At 42.7% G+C, this 22,167-nt stretch overlaps 1 protein-coding gene across 1 annotated transcript in view; it reads right to left on the reverse strand.

Moving 5' to 3' along the window:
• Window positions 1–9,452: 9,452 nt before the first annotated feature.
• The window catches only part of SLC27A2 (solute carrier family 27 member 2), a 58,050-nt gene continuing 45,335 nt past the window's right edge, over window positions 9,453–22,167 (reverse strand). The window contains exons 7-10 of the mRNA XM_061428798.1: window positions 21,843–22,041; window positions 19,056–19,153; window positions 13,014–13,144; window positions 9,453–12,033 (exon numbers count right to left, since the gene is read on the reverse strand). Of these exons, the coding sequence (XP_061284782.1) occupies window positions 11,857–12,033; window positions 13,014–13,144; window positions 19,056–19,153; window positions 21,843–22,041 (605 nt within the window). The 3' untranslated portion in view covers window positions 9,453–11,856. The remainder of the gene's footprint in view (window positions 12,034–13,013; window positions 13,145–19,055; window positions 19,154–21,842; window positions 22,042–22,167) is intronic.

A 22,167-nucleotide genomic window follows, 5' to 3' on the forward strand; every position in this document is an offset into this window, starting at 1 on the left:
ACTTCATTTAGTATGACAATGTCTAGTTGCATCCATGTTGCTGCAAATGATAGTATTTCATTCTTTTTTGTGGCTGAGTAGTATTCTGTTGTGTGTGTATATATATGTGTGTGTGTGTGTATGTGTACACACACACTGTATCTTCTTTATCCATTCATCTTTTGGTGGACATGTAGACTGTTTCTGGTTTTTGGCTATTGTAAATAGTGCTGCTATGAACATTGGGTTGTATGTATCTTTTTGAATTATAGTTTTATCCAAAGATATACCTGGGAGTGGGATTGCTGGGTCATACGGCAACTCTAGTTTTTTGAGGAACCTCCATACTGCTTTTCATGCACCAATTTACATTACTTGGACATGGGGTTGATCCTCCAGGCTGCAGCCCCTGGCCTCAGGTGTGGGGTAGCTCCTCCCAGCTGCCGCCCCTGACCTCGAACGTGGGGTAGCTCCTCTCGGCTGCCGCCCCTGACCTCGGACTTGTGTAGCTCTTCTTGGCCATTCCTGCGCTGTCGCAGCCTGGCACTCTTGGCCGCTGCCCCTGACCTTGGACGTGGGGTAACTCCTCTTGGCCGCCGCCCTTCAGGCATGGGGTCCTCCCGGCTTCGGGGCGGCGGCCGAGAGGAGCTACCCTACACCGGAGGCCAGGGGCAGTGGCCAAGAGGACTAATCCCAAGTCCAAGGAGCGGTGGCTGCGCCAGCTCAGGAGGGCCTAGAGGAGCTATCCCACGTTGAAGGTCAGGAAGGGCTGTGGTGAGTAGATACCCCTTGTCCAAGGTAAGGAGCAGTGGCTGCACTTTGCTGGAGCAGCCGTGAAGAGATACCCCATGCCCAAGGTAAGAGAAACCCAAGTAAGATGGTAGGTGTTGCAAGAGGGCATCAGAGGGCAGACACACTGAAACCATACTCACAGGAAAATAGTCAATCTAATCACACTAGGACCACAGCCTTGTCTAACTCAATGAAACTAAGCCATGCCCGTGGGGGCAACACAAGACGGGTGGGTCATGGTGGAGAGATCTGACAGAATGTGGTCCACTGGAGAAGGGAATGGCAAACCACTTCAGTATTCTTGCCTTGAGAACCCCATGAACAGTATGAAAAGGCAAAATGATAGGATACTGAAAGAGGAACTCCCCAGGTCAGTAGATACCCAATATGCTACTGGAGATCAGTGGAAAAATAACTCCAGAAAGAATGAAGGGATGGAGCCAAAGCAAAAACAATACCCAGCTGTGGATGTGACTGGTGATAACAGCAAGGTCTGATGCTGTAAAGAGCAATATTGCATAGGAACCTGGAATGTCAGGTCCATGAATCAAGGCAAATTGGACGTGGTCAAACAAGAGATGGCAAGAGTAAATGTCGACATTCTAGGAATCAGCGAACTCAAATGGACTGGAATGGGTGAATTTAACTCAGACGACCATTATATCTACTACTGCGGACAGGAATCCCTCAGAAGAAATGGAGTAGCCATCATGGTCAACAAAAGAGTCCGAAATGCAGTACTTGGATTCAATCTCAAAAACAACAGAATGATCTCTATTCATTTCCAAGGCAAACCATTCAGTATCACAGTAATCCAAGTCTATGCCCCAACCAGTAATGCTGAAGAAGCTGAAGTTGAATGGTTCTATGAAGACCTATAAGACCTTTTAGAACTAACACCCCAAAAAGATGTCATTTTCATTATAGGGGACTGGAATGCAAAAGTAGGAAGTCAAGAAACAACTGGAGTAACAGGCAAATTTGGCCTTGGGATACGGAATGAAGCAGGGCAAAGACTAATAAGAGTTTTGCCAAGAAAATGCACTGGTCATAGCAAACACCCTCTTCCAACAACACAAGAGAAGACTCTACATATGGACATCACCAGATGGTCAACACTGAAATCAGATTGATTATATTCTTTGCAGCCAAAGATGGAGAAGCTCTATACAGTCAACAAAAACAAGACTGGGAGCTGACTGTGGCTCAGATCATGAACTCCTTATTACCAAATTCAGACTTAAATTGAAGAAAGTAGGGAAAACCACTAGACCATTCAGGTATGACCTAAATCAAATCCCTTATGATTATACAGTGGAAGTGAGAGATAGATTTAAGGGCCTAGATCTGATAGATAGAGTGCCTGATGAACTATGGAATGAGGTTCGTGACATTGTACAGGAGACAGGGATCAAGACCATCCCCATGGAAAAGAAATGCAAAAAAGAAAATGGCTGTCTCGGGAGGCCTTACAAATAGCTGTGAAAAGAAGAGAAGCGAAAAGCAAAGGAGAAAAGGAAAGATATAAGCATCTGAATGCAGAGTTCCAAAGAATAGCAAGAAGAGATAAGAAAGCCTTCCTCAGCGATCAATGCAAAGAAATAGAGGAAAACAACAAAATGGGAAAGACTAGAGATCTCTTCAAGAAAATTAGAGAGACCAAGGGAACATTTCATGCAAAGATGGGCTCGATAAAGGACAGAAATGGTATGGTCCTAACAGAAGCAGAAGATGTTAAGAAGAGGTGACAAGAATACATAGAAGAACTGTACAAAAAAGATCTTCACGACCCAGATAATCACAATGATGTGATCACTGACCTAGAGCCAGACATCCTGGAATGTGAAGTCAAATGGGCCTTAGAAAGCATCACTACAAACAAAGCTAGTGGAGGTAATGGAATTCCAGTTGAACTATTTCAAATCCTGGAATGCTGTGAAAGTGCTGCACTCAATATGCCAGCAAATTTGGAAAACTCAGCAGTGGCCACAGGACTGGAAAAGGTCAGTTTTCATTCCTATCCCAAAGAAAGGCAATGCCAAAGAATGCTCAAACTACCACACAATTGCACTCATCTCACACACTAGTAAAGTAATGCTCAAAATTCTCCAAGCCAGGCTTCAGCAATACGTGAACTGTGAACTTCCTGATGTTCAAGCTGGTTTTAGAAAAGGCAGAGGAACCAGAGACCAAATTGCCAACATCCACTGGATCATGGAAAAAGCAAGAGAGTTCCACAAAAACATCTATTTCTGCTTTATTGACTACACCAAAGCCTTTGACTGTGTGGATCACAATAAACTGTGGAAAATTCTGAAAGAGATGGGAATACCAGACCACCTGACCTGCCTCTTGAGAAACCTGTATGCAGGTCAGGAAGCAACAGTTAGAACTGGACATGGAAAAACAGACTGGTTCCAAATAGGAAAAGGAGTACGTCAAGGCTGTATATTGTCACCCTGCTTATTTAACTTTTATGCAGAGTACATCATGAGAAAAGGCTGAAAGAAGCACAAGCGGGAATCAAGATTGCCGGAAGAAATATCAATAATCTCAGATATGCAGATAACACCACCCTTATGGCAGAAAGTGAAGAAGAACTAAAAAGCCTCTTGATGAAAGTGAAAGAGGAGAGTGAAAAAGTTGGCTTAAAGCTCAACATTCAGAAAACGAAGATCATGGCATCCAGTCCCATCACTTCATGGGAAATAGATGGGGAAACAGTGGAAACAGTGTCAGACTTTATTTTTGGGGGCTCCAAAATCACTGCAGATGGTGACTGCAGCCATGAAATTAAAAGACGCTTACTCCTTGGAAGGAAAGTTATGACCAACCTAGATAGCATATTCAAAAGCAGAGACATTACTTTGCCAACAAAGGTCTGTCTAGTCAAGGCTATGGTTTTTCCAGTGGTCATGTATGGATGTGAGAGTTGGACTGTGAAGAAGGCTGAGTGCCAGAGAATTGATGCTTTTGAACTGTGGTGTTGGAGAAGACTCTTGAGAGTCCCTTGGACTGCAAGGAGATCCAGTCCATTCTGAAGGAGATCAGCCCTGGGATTTCTTTGGAAGGAATGATGCTAAAGCTGAAACTCCAGTACTTTGGACACCTCATACGAAGAGTTGACTCATTGGAAAAGACTCTGATGCTGGGAGGGATTGGGGGTGGGAGGAGAAGGGGACGACAGAGGATGAGATGGCTGGATGGCATCACTGACTCGATGGACGTGAGTCTGAGTGAACTCCGGGAGTTGGTGATGGACAGGGAGGCCTGGTGTGCTGCGATTCACGGGGTCGCAGAGAGTCGGACACGACTGAGCGACTGAACTGAACAACAGTGTAGGAGTGTTCCTTTTTCTCCATACCCTCTCCAGCCATTTTGACCAGTGTGGGTGGTAGCTTACTGTAGTTTTGATTTGCATTTCTCTAATAATTAGCGATGTTGAGCATCTTTTCATGTGCCTGTTGGCTGGCTGTATATCTTCTTTGGAGAAATGTCTATTTAGGCTGGGTTGTTTGTTTTTTGGCATTGACTTGTATCAGCTGTTTGTATATTTTGGAAATTGAGCTCTTATCAGTCACATTATTTGCAAAGATTTTCTCCTAGTCTGTAGGTTGTCTTTTTTTTGTTTATGGTTTCTTTTTCTGACCACTAAAATAATGATTTATTAACCAGGGCATGTTCTGGAGCCTAAATGAATGTACTTACAGGTTTTTAGTATGCTAAAGATCTGAATTTAATGTGAGAAAAAGTTTGGAGAAGCCCTAGGTAGGAAAAACATAGACAGTTTGAGCCAGACACTGTGACTTATAGTTTATAAATGAGGAAATAGAGATGCTAGGTCACACAACTTATAAATGGGCAAACCCAGGACTCCTTATCTTCATGCTATTCCCACCAGACCATACTGTTCAAGGTTGTCCTTGATCAGAATCTCACTATTCATCAGACCTCTCTAATTCTTCATTACAGATAAATGTTCCCTCTCTAGGTTTGGAACTTGTGCATTTTCGTTTTTTTCTGGACCCTGTAGTCAAATAAAAGTTTTGTTCCCAAGCAGCTTACCCATGGTGAGTTCTTTCTATTTTAGATGGTACTTTTATAGGAAGTAGTTCTGAAATTGGTCATATTAACACTGTTAAAGATAAAGTGGCTGCTAGTTAAAATGGTAAGGATACATTATTTTTTCTTCTTTTTTTTTTTTTTTTTGGCTGCTGGGTCTTTGTTGCATGCAAGAGCTTCTCTCTACTTGCCATGCGCAGACTTAATTGCCCTGTGGCATGTGGGTGGGATCTAGTTCGCTGACCAGGGATGGAACCCGGATCATCTGCTTTGGAAGGTGGATTTTTAACCACTGGACCATCAGGGAAATCCTGCTAAGAACAGATTTTCAATCAGTAATAACTATTTGCTATAGAAAAATGAGTCCAGTGTGAACTAGGCTTAACTATATTTGTACAGAGGTCACTGGGCACTTTAGAGGGAGAATGTGGGAACAGGGAGGACGCCTGCAGGGGCTCAGTAGGGTTAGGGAAGTGAAAAATTACCAAAAGCAGGAGAGGGGTTTGGTCATGGAAAGCCCACCTGGGTTTGCTAACTGGTGTTTATCGAAGTGAGGCCCCTACCCTTCCTGTCCCCTTGGGAGACAGGGACCCTATCTTCAAGTGTTGGCTGGAATAAGTGGTAAATACTTTGGCAGCCTTGGGTTTTCTCAGGCAGCCACTTTAAGGGGATGTAGGATTATCCAAGGGGTGTGGCCTTGAACTCTTAGAAACTCTGCTACTATTTTGTTCAAGTCTTTAAAAGCCAAGGTTGTGGCCCAGTTGAGAAGAGGCCTTGGAGGAGCCTAGGTAGAGTTTTCGTCAGGGTGAGAATCTTTGTCAAGACTTTATACTTGCATATTACCCTTGTTCTCAACTGGTGGTCCCTGAACTTTGCCCAAACTGGAATTACCTGGGAGTCTTAAAAAAAAAAAAGTACTGATACCTGGTGCTCACTCCCAGAAATCTTGATCTAACTGGTATCAGATGGGCCCAAGGCTTTGGGTTTTTTAACAGTTCTCCAGTGATTCTAAAAAGCAGCAGTGTTCTAGAGTCGCTTGCTGTTCCAAGAGGGGCATGTGCACCAGAAGCACTGGCATCCCCATGTACTTCTTATGCAACTTGAAGCTTGAGAAGCCCTGCTCCAAGCCAGGGGTTCTCAGATTGAGCCTGCCGCAGAGTCACCAGCAGGGCTTGTTAAAACATAGATGGCTGGGCCCCTCCCCAGTGGTTCTGATTCAGTAGGTCTGAGGGGCCTGATAATTTGCATGTCTGACAAATTCCCAGCGATACTGATGCTGCTGATCTGAAAACAGGCTCTGGTCTATAAAAAGGTGGTCTCTTCTGCAGGTGCTGGCTGGGAGCTTAATGATGCTAATGAGCTGCCTGTACATCACCTCCCCAGGCTTTCATTGTTTTTGTTTGTTTTATTAAAGAGGTTTGACTAGACACTCTCTAGGATTGCTTTTAGTTTTGCTGTAGCAAATAATACATATGTGTGTATCTAGTAAATAGACACTGTTAACATGAATTTTCAAGAACAGTTGAAGGCTAAAGATGATAGAGTGCTGCTTTATGCTGGACTTTCCCTGACGCCTGTACTTTGAGTCACTCCAAACCTAAGATCTGAGCTTCGGTTAATGAAAGATAATCCACACCTGAAGAACTGAATTATACTAAGCACACATGATGTGTAACTCAGGATGTTTTTTCTCTGTGTCAGTGGTTCTCAAAATGCAGCCCCTGATCAACAGCATTACATCACTTGGGAATTTGTTAGAACTGCAAATTCCAATTCCAGTTTCAACTCTGGACAATGGGTCCCAGCAGTCTGTGTCTTTTTAAAAATATATGTTTATATATTTACTATTAGCTGGGCTGGGTCTTCCTTGCTATGCAGGCTTTCTCTAGAAAGAGAGTGGGGATACTCTCTAGTTGCGGGCCATCGGCTTCTCATTGCAGTGGCTTCTCCTGTTGCAGAGCATGGGCTCTAGGCATGCGGACTTCAGCAGTTGCTGCATGTGGGCTAAAAGTAGCTGCGGCTTGCGGGCTCCAGAGCACAGGCTCAGTAGTTGTGGCACACAGGCTTACTTGCCCCGCAGCATGTGGGATCTTTCCAGACCAGGGATCAAAGTGGTGTTTCTTGCATTGCAAGGCAGATTATTAATTACTGGACCACCAGGGAAGTCCCAGTCTGTGTGCTACCAAAACTTTTTGGTGAAGGTGATTCTCAGTGTTCAAGTTTGAGACTCACTGCTGTACCTGAACTAGAAGACTCAGATAATCTATTTAGCTCATCCTCTCTGCCTCCAACACACCTCCCCACCCCCCCCACATATATATATATATATATATATATATATATATATAAAAGCTTGCATGTGGAACCAGATATTTATCAGGGTTGCCTAATTAAAAAAACACAAATAATTATTGCCTCTCATGTATGAGGCACTAGATACATAATGATGAGCAAAATAGATGAACTCTCTACTCTCATGGAGCTTACAGCTTCATAGATGTATGATATCTGTACAAAAGGAAATTGACCATCATAGTGGAATGCACCATCAGCTGTATATCCACATGACAACATAGTACTCTGTGCGCCTGGGGAGACGGTACCCATGCCGACTAGAAAACCTGGGTTGGCCAGGCATCCAGCTTCCCCTGCACAGGGTTGCAGTGATCCTGACTGACATCTTTCCTCTTAGCTGTCTCTTTACAGTCTTCATGCAGCCCCACCAACTGTAATGACAAAATAATTATTTTCAAAAAGTTAAAACACTTGGAGAAGACTCTGGCCTTCCTTCTAGGGGTCTTTCCGGTCAGCTTCCCTTGAAGGTCTGACCTGACTTCCTAAACAGCAGCTTGGAAAACTCCATCACACTGTGCTGAGCTTATCTGTTGGTCCTTAGCAGGGACCCACTAAATGCTTGTGGAGCTGGTGTACAAATGAATAACATGTGTAACAGATCATCTCTTAGGGAGGGTCACTGTGTTTTTATACTGATTCTTCTTAGCTTTCATTTCAGATGCTGACATTCACTAGTTTTACCCCCAAATTATTTTGGTGCCTGTAGCAGCCTATCTATGCACTCATTATATGTCTCCAACCAATGCACTTGAAATCAGAGACCTGTTGAATGATTTACAGGGTGGTGGTGGTTGTTATTCTTTAGTCTCTCAATCCGACTCTTTGCAACCCCATGGACTATAACCTACCAGGTGCCTCTGCCCATGGGATTTTCCAGGCAAGAATATTGAACTTGGTTGCCATTTCCTCCTCCAGGGGATCTTCCCGACCCAGAGATTGAACCCATATCTCCTGCATTGGCAGGCTGATTCTTTTACCACTGAGCCACCAAGGAACCATGTACATGGGTATCAGTGTATTAAAAAAAAAAATCCATTTGTGCTTTCAAATCAAGAAGGTGACTTATACAGACAATTCTATGTACACAATTTTTGACTCTTTTAAAAGAGAAAAATCAGTCTTTAAAATTGATTACTTGTCACAGGATGGGTTGCTTAATTTTGTTTGCTACTGCTGCTGCTAAGTCACTTCAGTCGTGTCCGACTCTGTGCGACCCCATAGACAGCAGCCCACCAGGCTCCGCCGTCCCTGGGATTCTCCAGGCAAGAACACTGGAGTGGGTTGCCATTTCCTTCTCCAATGCATGAAAGTGAAAAGTGGTATTGAGGATATTGTAGGTGGTGCCTCTGTTCATCCCAGCAGAGCTGTGGTTCCTGACTTGAATCTCAGAGGTTTGGGGAAGTGAGAGACTGAGGAGGCCATCTGGGTTTCTTGGGAAGTCTAAGATGTGGGTCAAAGGTGGTCAGGCCCCAGCAGGTTTTGGCTCCTGGAACTCTAATGGCCGTGATGTAAGTGCTGACCTCTCACATGAAAATAGGTCCCATGTGATGTGGAATGACAGGATTGCTTTAACATAATCACAGCACAACATGAGTCACTTTAACAAGATTCCAAATAACAAAATTGCACAATGTTACATTGTCAAAAGCTTGGCTATCTCCTATCACCTGGGTTAAAATTTTCACAAGGAGGATCAATAAAGCAAAGGCAGAGATCCCTAGTATTTTGCAAAAATTCCCAGATGCTGACCACAAGCCACCATGGTTCTACATTATTGGCAAACTCACATAGGTGCAGTGGTGTACGTAGCTCCCCTTAGGCCATCCCCAAGTACCTGGGCTGCACAGCCCCACCACAACAATCAGCTGACCGGAACTGTGCCGTGGCTGTCCCCAAGCTTTCCATGTTCATTTGTGACCTCTCTCCTTATCCACATTACCAAAACAAATCCTGAAGACACTTGAGTTTGCAACCCTTGCTATAGCTGAAAAGTTTGCTGAACACCTTTTTATGTATAGAACTCTGATACTCTAGACTGAAGCCTCTTCTGAGACTATAGGTGGCTTTATCACTTGGGGAATAATGCTGTAGATAGTGACCAGGATGCTCTTGGGGAATAGGGTTGGCCTTACAGTAGATCTGGACTTCCACTGAGTTGCTCACTGGGGACCTACCCCCTCACCTCCCACCTCCTTATCCTTCTTTACTTAAAGTACCATTAGCATTATAAGTGGGAGACCTGTGAAAAATGACCAGTTAGGCTGTCAGGTTCAGGGTTTGCATTTATTTTTCAGTCTTGTATTATTTCTTTATTTTAAAGATTTTTTTTTATTAGAGGCTAATGACTTTACAATATTGTGATGGTTTCTGCCATATCAACATTAAACAGCCATAGGTATCCATATGTCCCCTCTCTCTTGAACCCCCTCCCATCTCCTACCCCATCCCACCCCTCTAGGTTGTCACAGAGCACCAACTTTGGCTTCCCTGCATCGTATAGCAAACTGCCCCTGATATCTCTTTTCCTTATGGTAATGTATATGTTTCAGTGCTATTTTCTCAAATCGTCCCATCCTCTCCTTCCCACATTACATCCAGAACTCTGTTCTTCATGTCTTTGTCTCCTCTGCTGCCCTTCAATTAGGATCGTCAGTATACCATCTTTCTCGATTCCATATATACATGTTAATATAGGATATTTGTCTTTCTCATTCTGACTTACTTCACTCTGTATAACAGGCCCTGAGTCATCCATCTCATTAGAATTGACTCAAATATATTCTTTATAGCTGAGAAATATTCCATTTTGTATATGTGCCACAACTTCCTTATTGATGCATCTGTTGACGGACATCCAGGTTGCTTCCATGTCCTAGCTACTGTAAACAGTGCTGCAGTGAACACTGGGGTACATGTGTCTTTTTCAATTATGCTTTCCTCAGGGTGTATGCCCAGTAGTGGGATTGCTGGGCCGTATGGTATTCCTCTTTTAAAGGAATCTCCATATTGTTCTCCATAGCGGCTATATCAATTTATATCAATTTATCAGTGCAAGAGGGTTCCCTTTTCTCCACATTCTCTCCAGCATTTGTTGTTTGTAGACTTTTTGATGATGGCCCTTCTGACCAGTGTGAGATGATACCTCATTGTAGTTTTGATTTGCATTTCTCTAAGAATGAGTGATGCTGAGCATCTTTCATGCGTCAATAAGCCATCTGTATGTCTCCTTTGGAGAAATGTCTGTTTAGGTCTTCTGCCCACGCTTTGATTGGATTGTTTGTTTTTCTGGTATTGAGCTGCATGAGCTGCTTGTATATTTTGGAAATTAATCCTTTGTCAGTTGTTTCATTTGCTATTATTTTCTCTCATTTTGAGGGTTGTCTTTTCACTTTGTTTATAGTTTCCTATGGCATCTGGTCCCATCAGTTCATGGGAAATAGATGGGGAAACAGTGGAAACAGTGTCAGACTTTATTTTTGGGGGCTCCAAAATCACGGCAGATAGTGATTGCAGCCATGAAATTAAAAGATGCTTACTCCTTGGAAGGAAAGTTATGACCAACCTAGATAGCATATTCAAAAGCAGAGATGTTACTTTGCCAACAAAGATCCATCTAGTCAAGGCTATGTTTTTTTCAGTAGTCATGTATGGATGTGAGAGTTGGACTGTGAAGAAAGCTGAGTGCCAAAGAATTCATGCTTTTGAACTGTGGTGTTGGAGAAGACTCTTGAGAGTCCCTTGGACTGCAAGGAGATCCAACCAGTCCATTCTAAAGGAGATCAGTCCTGGGTGTTCTTTGGAATGAATGATGCTAAAGCTGAAACTCCAGTACTTTGGCCGCCTCATGCGAAGAGTTGACTCATTGGAAAAGACTCTGATGCTGGGAGGGATTGGGGGCAGGGGGAAAAGGGGATGACAGAGGATGAGATGGCTGGATGGCATCACCAAGTCGATGGACGTGAGTTTGAGCGAACCCCAGGAGTTGGTGATGGACAGGGAGGCCTGGCGTGCTACAATTCATGGGGTCGCAAAGAGTCAGACACGACTGAGCGACTAAACTGAACTGATGCAGTTCAAAAGCTTTTAAGGTTGATTAGATCCCATTTGTTTAATTTTTGTTTTTATTTCCATTACTCTAGGAGGTGGGTCATAGAGGATTTTGCTGTGATTTATGTTAGTGTTCTGCCTGTGTTTTCCTCAAGAGTTTTATAGTTTCTGATCTTACAATTAGGTTTTTAATCCATTCTGAGTTTATTTTTGTGTATAGTGTTAGAAGGTGCTCTAATTTCATTCTTTTACATGCAATTGACCAGTCTTCCCAGCATCACTTGTTGAAGGGTCTGCATTTAGAATCAAGTCAGGAAAAAGTGCCATTTCTTATCTTGGTGTTCATCTATTTTATTGCATATTAAAAAAAATAACATCCTCCCTCTAACAAGCTTAGTTTGCAATACAAACAGTAGGTGCAAATTGAAAAATAATTATATCTAGATCTTCTCACTTACAAAGGTTCAGGTGTAATTTAAAAAGTCTCCCCTTATGCTATACATAAAAAAATGCACCTTATAATCTTCAATCAAATTAAAGTTGGATTATATCAACAGTTGGCTGTACTAGATCCATTTAGTTTCTTTTTGGACATACATTGAGTTATCCTGCTGGTAGTATTCAGAGTTTCAGAATTTTATCACTAATGGCATTATAAATGTCCTCAGTCATAGGCACATACATTTCTGCTTTGTCATCCAAGAAATACAAGGCATCTTTGATAACTGCAGGGTTAAAGCCCTCTTCTACGAGGGTCACTTTTCGGTGTTTAAAAGTTCCAGTGATCTCAATGCTGTCCTGAAAAACATCAATCATTTGAGAGCTGTGAGGTGGTTTCTGTGTGATACCAGTATAGCCTGTCTTCAGAACCTCCACTAGGGGGCCCTCTGTGGAGGTATTTTTCCTTCCCTTAGAGCTTAAAGATCACTTGTTGGGAGGAAGGGCTGTGACAGTGGAATATGAAGCAAAGCATCTCTTGCTAGGCAAGCTTCAGGTATTGCTGGAAAATTCTGATTAATGGTGAGGTGGGGAAAGCAATCATCTACACACAGACAAATCTGCTTTTTCACATGTTTCTTGTTTCTGCTTCAATAAATAGGGGGATTTGAGGATATTTCAACTTTGATGTCTTTCAACGTCTCATTGTAAGGCAAATGTCAGGGCTTTATGAATATCAACAGAGATAATTGTATAAGCACAGAGTCGGACACGACTGAAGCGACTTAGCAGCAGCAGCAGCAGTATCTGGTAATCTAACACTGCTTTTCTTAAATCCTCAGCTACAGAATCACAGTGCTCAAGGTCCAAAAGTGAGTTAAACTAAGGGGTTAATGTTTGAGAAAGAAAACAGTCCCTCTATCAGTTTTTTATCAGCTTTGGAGTTCTGGCTGGGTAATGTTGCCCAATTAAATTTCAGGCCATAGACAGGTGCTGGACTTCAGTGAGTTGTTTTTTTTTAACCATTCTTTAAAACTGGAATAATAAGAAGGTCAGAGCATTTCTATTTTATGTGTCTGTTGTACTGCATCAGACAGACATTGTGAGTTATTTGCTAACATTCTTGCTGAATGAACTGTCTGTCGTTTTAAGGAGAAAGGGATTAGGATTTGGTTTCAGCTAGTTTTATCTTCTGGTATTTCTGCTTCCTCATTGAGCTCCCTGAAAAGGGTAGTGAAAATTTGGCTGGCAAGGTTGCCATGGTAGAGAAGAGTTGTTTCCTAAGAGGCAGGGGTCTCCAAGAGAAAGGATAACTGAACTTGATAACAACGGGGTCTCACCTGTATTCTTAGAAAGCGGGGCCTTGCGTAACTAGGCAGGTAATCGACCACGTGCTTAAAGAGCTTCCGTCCATCAAATTCATGGTCTGCCTTCATCTTGATCGAGGCCATGCCAATTCGACCCTCATGACCTAGAGTTAAAGTGAATAAAAATTAGGTGTGTTGTAGATAGTTTATTTTATGATGCTTTGCTAGGTCAGAGGATAGTGAACTGAGACAACATTATGGCATGGGTTTCTTTTGGGTAGCTGGAATTTGTATTTCAAAATATCTTTTGAAGTTAAATTCTGAAGTGAATTAATGGTAAAACAAGCTATACATTGAATCTTTATTACATGCCAGGCCCTTTGCGAAGTGTGTTTTCGTATCTATCTATTTTTTGACATGTACACACTGCTATATTTATTTAGTATTTTTGGCTGTGTTGGGTTTTCGTTGCTGCATGTGGGCTTTCTCTAGTTGCGGCGCACAGGCTTCTCACTGCAGTGGCTTCTCTTCCTGTGGAGCACAGGCTTTAGGCATGCGGGCTTCAGTAGTTGTGGTGCGAGGGCTCAGTTGTTGTGGCCCATGGGCTTAGCTACTCCACAGCCTGTGGAATCTTCCTGGCCCAGGGATTGAATCCATGTTCCCTGCTTTGGCAGGCAGATTCTTACCCATTGCACCACCAGGGAAGTCCATGAAATGTGTTTTATGTACTATCTCATTTAACCTCATGACAACCGTATGAAGGGGTACAAATGTTATCTCCATTTTACAGGTGAAGAAATTGAGGCTTAGTGACATTAAAAGACTTGTTCAATGGATGAACCTAGAGCCTATAATACAGAGTGAAGTAAGAGAGAAAGAGAAAGGTAAATATCGTATTCTAACACATATATATGGAATCTAGAAAAAAAGTACTGAAGAATTTATTTACAGGGCAGAAGTCGAGAACCAGACATATAGAATAGACTTATGGACATGGGGAGGGGGAGGAGAGGGTGAGATGTATGGAGAGAGTAACATGGAAACTTACATTACCGTGTGTAAAATAGATAGCCAATGGGAATTTGCTGTATGGCTCAGGAAACTCAAACAGGGGCTCTGTATCAATCTAGAGGGGTGGGATGGGGAGGGAGATGGGAGGGAGGCTCAAAAGGGAGGGGATATATGTATACCTATGGCTGATTCATGTTGCGGTTTGACAGCCTAAATGTAAACTACCATATGGACAACCAGTTGAACTAGTGGCTAAAGGAAATTTTTTGAATTCTGATGAAAAACCCTTGTTCCCCTGTCAGGGATAACTGGGCTCATATTGTTCTTTAGGTAGCAGGTCAGATCTACTGTGCTTCCAGGTACAAATGTCACCTCTGAGACTTAGTTATTTAATTATGGTTCCTAACAGCTTTGCCTCTGCATTTCAGAGAGGCTGACAGACAGGAAGGTGAAGGCAGATCGAGGGTGAGCTGTGACACCCCTACCCTCCACCTTGATGCCATCTAGTCTGGAGAGGTTTAACTCTCCACAGAGAAAACAGATCCTATAAGGTAGGGCTGTAAGTGGAGAGGCATTCAGAACAATTACCATTGTTTTCTTGTGAGGACAGTGGTAATTACTTATAAATACATCTTCTACCTGAGCCAGGAGACCCAGTGGGAGTCTGGGTCCATTTTTCTGAACTACTTAACTGTAACCAGAGAAGGAGATTGAGCCACCCTTCGTCACTTGGGCCCCAGCTTTCGAAATCTCTCCCATGGTGATTGCATGTTTACCTATTACTCTAAAGAAAACAAGAGGAAAGATTACAAGAAAGGAAATGCATCCACATTTGCTTTGCCTCTTGTCTGAAGGAGGGAGGCAGGGCACCAGACCCTCTTTCTTCAGGGGCCCCCGGTAGCTGTGTCAAAGGCACTAGTCTCAGGAATCTTGAATGTCTCCAGTGAGCTCCTTTTAGAATGAAGGCAGAGGCTGATGCAACAGAAATCTTCAGTGTCAGCTGGCACCTTGCTTCTGAGAAGCGAATGATGCTGATGGATCTCAGGTCTCTGTTCTGATTCCCAGATTAGCTGGGGCTAGTTCAGCTCCAGGGGGAAGGCTCCTGTCTACAACAATTTTAGCCAGGGGTTCTCTAGAGCTGTACTACCAACATGGTCACCACTGGTCACATGTAGCTATTAAAATTAATTAAATAAAATGAAAAATTCAGTTCCTCAGTTTCACCAGCCACATTTCAAGTGCTCAACAGCCATACGGTAGCAATTGGCTACCATACTGAGAGTGCAGATATAGAACATTTTCAGAACATTGCAGAAAGTTCTGTTGATAATATAAAGTTTTAGAAATGAGTTTGGCAGTTCTGGTGTCATCTCTATTTTAGACCCAAACTTGGAAGTTCTCTCCTGGTTCAAAGCTGAGATCTGTGAAAGCCTTGTTAAGTCCTTTGGAACTGAGAATCACCCCAGCAGACTGATGTCTTTCTCTAGATGAACTGCCACATTTCAAGGCTGCTGGGATGAAGCACAAGCTGGAATCAAGATTGCTGGGAGAAATATCAATAACCTCAGATATGCAGATGACACCACTCTTATGGCAGAAAGTAAAGAGGAACTAAAAAGTCTCTTGATGAAAGTGAAAGAGGAGAGTGAAAAAGTTGGCTTAAAGCTCAACATTCAGAAAACGAAGATCATGGCATCTGGTCCCATCACTTCATGGCAAATAGATGAGGAAACAATGGCTGACTTTATTTTTCTGGGCTCCAAAATCACTGCAGATGGTGACTGAAGCCATGAAATTAAAAGATACTCCTTGGAAGGAAAGTTATGACCAACTTAGACAGCATATTAAAAAGCAGAGACATTACTTTGCCAACAAAGGTCCACCTAGTCAAGGCTATGGTTTTTCCAGTGGTCATGTGTGGATGTGTGGACTATAGAGAGGGCTGAGCGCAGAAAAATTGATGCTTTTGAACTGTGGTATTGGAGAAGACTCTTGAGAGTCCCTTGGACTGCAAGGAGATCCAACCAGTCCATCCTAAGGGAAATTGGCCCTGGGTATTCATTGGAAGGACTGATGTTAAAGCTGAAACTCCAGTATTTTGGCCACCTGATGTGAAGAGCTGACTTATTTGAAAAGACCCTGATATTGGGAAAGATTGAGGGTGAGAGGAGAAGGGGACAACAGAGGATGAGATGGTTGGACGGCATCACCGACTCAATGGACATGAGTTTGGGTGGATTCCAGGAGTTGGTGATGGACACAGAAGCCTGGCGTGCTGAGTTTCATGGGGTCGCAAAGTCGGACACAACTGAGCAACTGAACTGAACTGAGAATCACAGAATCTGAAAACAGGAGAGATGTTGGGATTTGTACCTGATCTTTCACTGCTGTGAGAATTCTCATAGGATTCCTGGTGGACAACCAGCCTCTTCACACATTGGTGGGACACTGTCTGTCTCAGGAGACAGTGCATTTTGTTGCTGGTCCCTCAGGTTACAGGAGAGTTCTCAGGCTAAAATTTGCTCCCTGGTCATTTCAATCCATCCATTTTCATTCTGTTCTCCAGAGCAATATGAACACACCTGCTCCTTGTTCTATCTGATGTCTCCTAATCATTTGAAACCCATTAGCCTCCTCTTCTTTGTTCTATATCAGTGACTCCGAAACATTACTGGTTGTTAGACCCACTTGGGAATAAAATTTAAAAAAAGACACAAAAGACTGAGTCCCAAACCCCAGAGGTTCTGATTCGTTAGATCCTGGCTTTAGAAAGTTTCCCAGATGATTCTGAAGACTGGCTAGATTTTCAGAACCACTAGGCCTCCATGCTTCTCAGACTTTAGTGTTTTTTAAAAATTGTGGCAAAATAATGAATCATCATTTTAACCATTTTAAAGTATACGGTTCAATGGCATTTACAATGTTGTGCAATTCTTACCAGTATCTAGTTCTAGAAAATATTCATCACCTCAAACCAGACTTGATTGTTTTTAAGAATCACGGGAGGGCTTGTTAAAACACAGCTTCCTGGGGCCCTAGCCCAGAGATTCTGATTCAGTAGGTCTGGGGTGGGCATTTTTAATATGAGAAATAGCACATTTTTAACAAGCTTCCAGGCAATGATGCTGCTGCTGGTCCAGGGACCCTACTGTCAGCCAAAAAAAAAAAAAAGCACAGTTTAAGTGGTGGTTTAGTTGCTCAGTCATGTCTGACTTTTGAAACCCCATGGACTGTAGCCTTCCAGGCTCCTCTGTCCATGGAATTCTTCAAGCAAGAACACTGGAGTGGGTTGCCATTTCCTTCTCCAAGAATTGAACTCAGGGATTGAACCCAGATCTCCTGCATTGCAGATGGATTAGTTGTGAGTTAAGTTGAGGGCAAAATGAGGGCTATAGCCTGGAAGATAGCATTTCAGATGGCTGTGAGAAACTGCTCCAAAGAGGTAGTGGGGAAGGTCAGTATATACGAGATTTTAGTGAATGGGGAGTACATGCAATCAAGCACATATTTTTTTTTGCAGGTTACCGCTAGTCATGAGGAGCAGATGTCACCATGAAGAATTTAGTGCTTTTCTACAATAGATAAAGGAGATGCAAGAATTAGGTTCATAAAATCTTCTGAAAATATCTATCTGAAGACCTGCTCTACTAGCTTTTCCCAAAGCACAGATTGCCTAATTCCTGATCTCTACCCTGAACTCCAGCTGTAGCAGCTCATAATTTGATCCTTGTAGAGGCAGATGGCAAGTGCCAATGGCAAGTGCCAATTTATAGGTGACACCACTTTGAAGAACATGGATTAGGCCTTTCTTTCCATTTCCCATATTCTCTTACCTTGTCATACTCATTCTTTTGTATTGTTACTTAAAAAATAATCCAGCATTTAGAAGTGCATGCAACATTTTGGGTGGGATCTGTGAGAACACGGTGCAATGGCTGACAACCAGGATATGGGCCCTTGTGTTAATTCAGCCTGAAGTCCAACATGAGAAGTTGGACTCAGGTCAGACTCTGACCCAAGATGTGGCTACACTTCCTATCATATCACTGTCACAGAGTTGGAGAGGAACAGGCAAGAGAAAGCCTCAAATAGTCTTTAATAAAAGGACAGCACGATGTCATGTGAAACCATCATAACTCAAGAAAAAGGGACTTTGGGATTTCCATTCTGAATATAGATGAGAATCCCAAGTACTGAGTTCTAGGAAACACCATTACCCCTAGTACCTTATATTTAGATAGTGATTTGGAGGTTTTAATCCTCTTGACATCTATAATTGTAATGATTTCAGGACAACCCTCATGTACATATCTGATAAACATATATTTAGTATTTATGTAATTAAACTGAATTAGTTCTCTTGGCAATCTTAACTGCAGGGTTGGTATTCTCCCTAATTTAGTGGCTTGCCTGAAGTCAAACAGCCAGCAGGTGTTGGAGTCAGGACCCCAAATCAGACTCCACACTCCCCTCTCTCTTAGCAGAGGCTGATCAGCAGACAGAGGCTTGGTGACAGCACTTTGTGTGAAGCTTCTCAAACTCAGTGGGGCAAGCGGGGATCAGGAACTTGCTGTAAAAGTCTGGGAAAACTCAGCCCCTTCTTGGCTTTTTTCCTATAGCAACTGCTGCTGCTGCTAAGTCACTTCAGTCGTGTCCGACTGTGTGTGACCCCATAGACGGCAGCCCACTGCACTTGCCTGTTATTTGTGCCTTTCAGTTCAGAGACCAAGATACCATTTCTAAGCTCTCAAGGGTGACACATCTTTTCTCGAGGCATGCCAAACGCTGCATGGACCCTGCATCTCTGGGAGATTTGTCTTGCTGGAGAGCCTCAGAACAGCTGGAGAGCTGAACCACAGAGGAAGGCCAGGTTCAGAGGGACTCACGTGGCTGGTTTAGAATGCACATAAACCAGACATGAGCCCCTTACTCCCAGGAGCTGGGAAAGAGTTCTTTGCTTTTCCAGCTGGCAGGAAAAAAGGATGACAAACTTTGCCCTGGGGTTAAAATTATGTTCAGTTAGTGCAGAAATTTTAGCTTTGATTTATAATACATTGTGCATACCTGGCACAGACACACCATAAACGTTCACTTCTTCAACAAAATCAACCAGTCCTACTGTGTCAGCGACTTCAGTGGTGGCCACGTTCTCCCCTTTCCACCTGGAAGAAAAGGCAAGCTTGGCAGAGGTCACTGGTGGTCTGTGGTCCAGGTGGTCTGTGGCAGGTGTTTTCCCCAGGCCTCTGTGGGGTGGCTGCATTTGTCTTCCTCACCTTGGTCCTCAAACTCTCCAACTTAACTCACGGGAGAGGCATCCTGCTTGAGGCACGAAAGACAAAGGCATAGACCTAAATACTAAAATGTGGAATTTTAACCTCCCGACGTGAAATGTGGTACACAGAATGATGTTCTAATGTTAAAATACAGGTTTGGCATAAGAAAGGCACTAGGAATAAAAAATAAATCTCAGTGACTTTTTGCTGTGTTTAGGTCTCTCCCTTTCCTCATTCACTAACTTTGCTATTTAATTCAGTTAGCAAATTTCTATTAAATAGAATTTCATACTTGTATTTCAGGGTCTTATGTCTATGAAAATGCTTTTAGTAAGAAAGAAAATATCATACTTTATTTGTAGGGAGAATAAAATGTTGAATTTTAGTTAAATTTTGACTTACATTTAAAATTCTTTAGATCTCCCCAAAGTATTTTTTTAGTAACATGAAGGTGGCATAAACTAATGATTTAGATTCAGAGTCATGGGGTGTTAGAGATGGAAGGAACCCTAAGGATCACTGGGACCTTCATTTCATGGGTGAAGGAACCGAGGTGGAGAAAGGTTACCTGCCTTGATAATACATCTGCTCATGGGCAAAGGAAGCCTGGGAGCTGAGTTCTCATTCATATCCATGCTCTTTCTACTAGACAACTCCCATCTCTTCCTTATTCATTCATGCAAAAAGTAATCACTGCTAGGTGCTGGGGTTGGGGGTGAACAAGCAGACACAGAGTCTGGCCTCAGGGAGTTTATACAATAAGGAAGCTGGGTTAAACAAAGTGTCGTGAGGCTGGAGGACAATGCTGTTGCTGAGAATTAATTTCATGGTCTATTACAATGACTTTCAATGTTCATTGTGCTGACTTGGGGGTTCTGTGGGAAACCATTTGGTTGGGGATGGAAAGCAGGAGGGAGAGGCCCAGGTGGGGCTCAGAACCCTTGCCTCCTCTTCAACTAGATCATCTTCACATTAATTTGCATTTGATTTTATCTGAAGAAAAGCCTTATGATAGAAAACAGTGTGAACATCCCTGGCTGACCTGAGTGACTGGTAATAACTGATGATAATGAGAGGAATTGAACAGACCAAGTTATGAAGGTGCCCCAAAGCAGGCACAGGTTTTCTCTCCTAGTCTCCTCTGGTTGCTCAGCCAAGTTCACTGCGCATTGCAAAGTGACACCCTGTGTCTTTTGTTCCATATTTTCTGGGAATGTGTGTGCGTGCTAAGTTGCTTCAGTTGCGTCTGACTGTTTAAGACCCTATGGACTCCTCCAGTTCCATTCTTCTTTCTCAAGATAGCTTTGGCTATTCGAGGTTTTTTGTATTTCCATACAAATTGTGAAATTATTTGTTCTAGCTCTGTGAAGAATACCGTTGGTCGCTTGATAGGGATTGCATTGAATCTATAAATTGCTTTGGGTAGTATACTCATTTTCACTATACTGATTCTTCCAATCCATGAACATGGTATATTTCTCCATCTATTAGTATCCTCTTTGATTTCTTTCACCAGTGTTTTATAGTTTTCTATATATAGGTCTTTAGTTTCTTTAGGTAGATATATTCCTAAGTATTTTATTCTTTCCATTGCTATGGTGACTGGAATTGTTTCCTTAATTTCTCTTTCTGTTTTCTCATTATTAGTGTATAGGAATGCAAGGGATTTCTGTGTGTTGATTTTATATCCTGCAACTTCACTATAATCATTGATTAGTTCTAGTAATTTTCTGGTGGAGTCTTTAGGGTTTTCTATGTAGAGGATCATGTCATCTGCAAATAGTGAGAGTTTTACTTCTTCTTTTCCAATTTGGATTCCTTTTATTTCTTTTTCTACTCTGATTGCTGTGGCCAATACAGAGTGAAGTAAACCAGAAAGAAAAACATCAATACAGTATACTAATGCATATATATGGAATTTAGAAAGATGGTAACAATAACCCTGTGTACGAGACAGCAAAAGAGACACTGATGTATAGATCAGTCTTATGGACTCTGTGGGAGAGGGAGAGGGTGGGGAGATTTGGGAGAATGACATTGAAACATGTATAATATCATGTATGAAATGAGTCATCAGACCAGGTTCGATGCACAATACTGGATGCTTGGGGCTGGTGCATTGGGACGACCCAGAGGGAGGGTATGGGGAGGGAGGAGGGAGGAGGGTTCAGGATGGGGAACACAGGTATACCTGTGGCGGATTCATTTTGGTATTTGGCAAAACTAATACAATATTGTAAAGTTAAAAAAAAAAAAAAAGACCCTATGGACTATAGTCCACCAGGCTCCTCTGTCCATGATATTCTCCAGCCAAGAGTACTGGAGTGGGTTGCCATGCTCTCCTCCAGGGGATCTTCCCCACCCAGTGATCGAACCTGTGTCTCCCGCATTGCAGGTGGATTCTTTACCTCTGAGCCAACAGGGAAGCCCTTTCTGGGAATACAGGAGGTTGAACTGACATGACAAAGAGAGAGAAGGAAATGGAACACCACAACCAAAATGGAACATGACTCTAATTTAGGAGTAAGCCAAATTGTGCATGTGTTTGTTTTTGGTTCAATAATTCAGAGAAACCAACCGGAATGTGTCTCCAACTCTGTCGTGGAAGTAGATAAAATTTTCGTGGTCAATCATTAAGAGATCTCCAGTGTTGAAATAGAGGTCTCCTTTCTTAAAGACATCTCTCAGTTTTTTCTTCTCCGTCTGACTCATTCCTCCGGCATAGCCACTAAATGGTGTTAACTGTGTGATTTTGCAAACCAGGAGTCCAGGTTCACCTAAGACAGAAGGAAGTATATAGCTATTTTATGTGCTAGCAGTAGGAAAATTTTATTATTAACCTGCCTTTCAAACAGGTGGCATACAACCCACTGGTAACAAGTTGGCTGCAGAAAGCATCGTCT

This window comes from Bos javanicus, chromosome 10, assembly GCF_032452875.1.
Source record: "Bos javanicus breed banteng chromosome 10, ARS-OSU_banteng_1.0, whole genome shotgun sequence".
Lineage (NCBI taxonomy): Eukaryota > Metazoa > Chordata > Mammalia > Artiodactyla > Bovidae > Bos > Bos javanicus.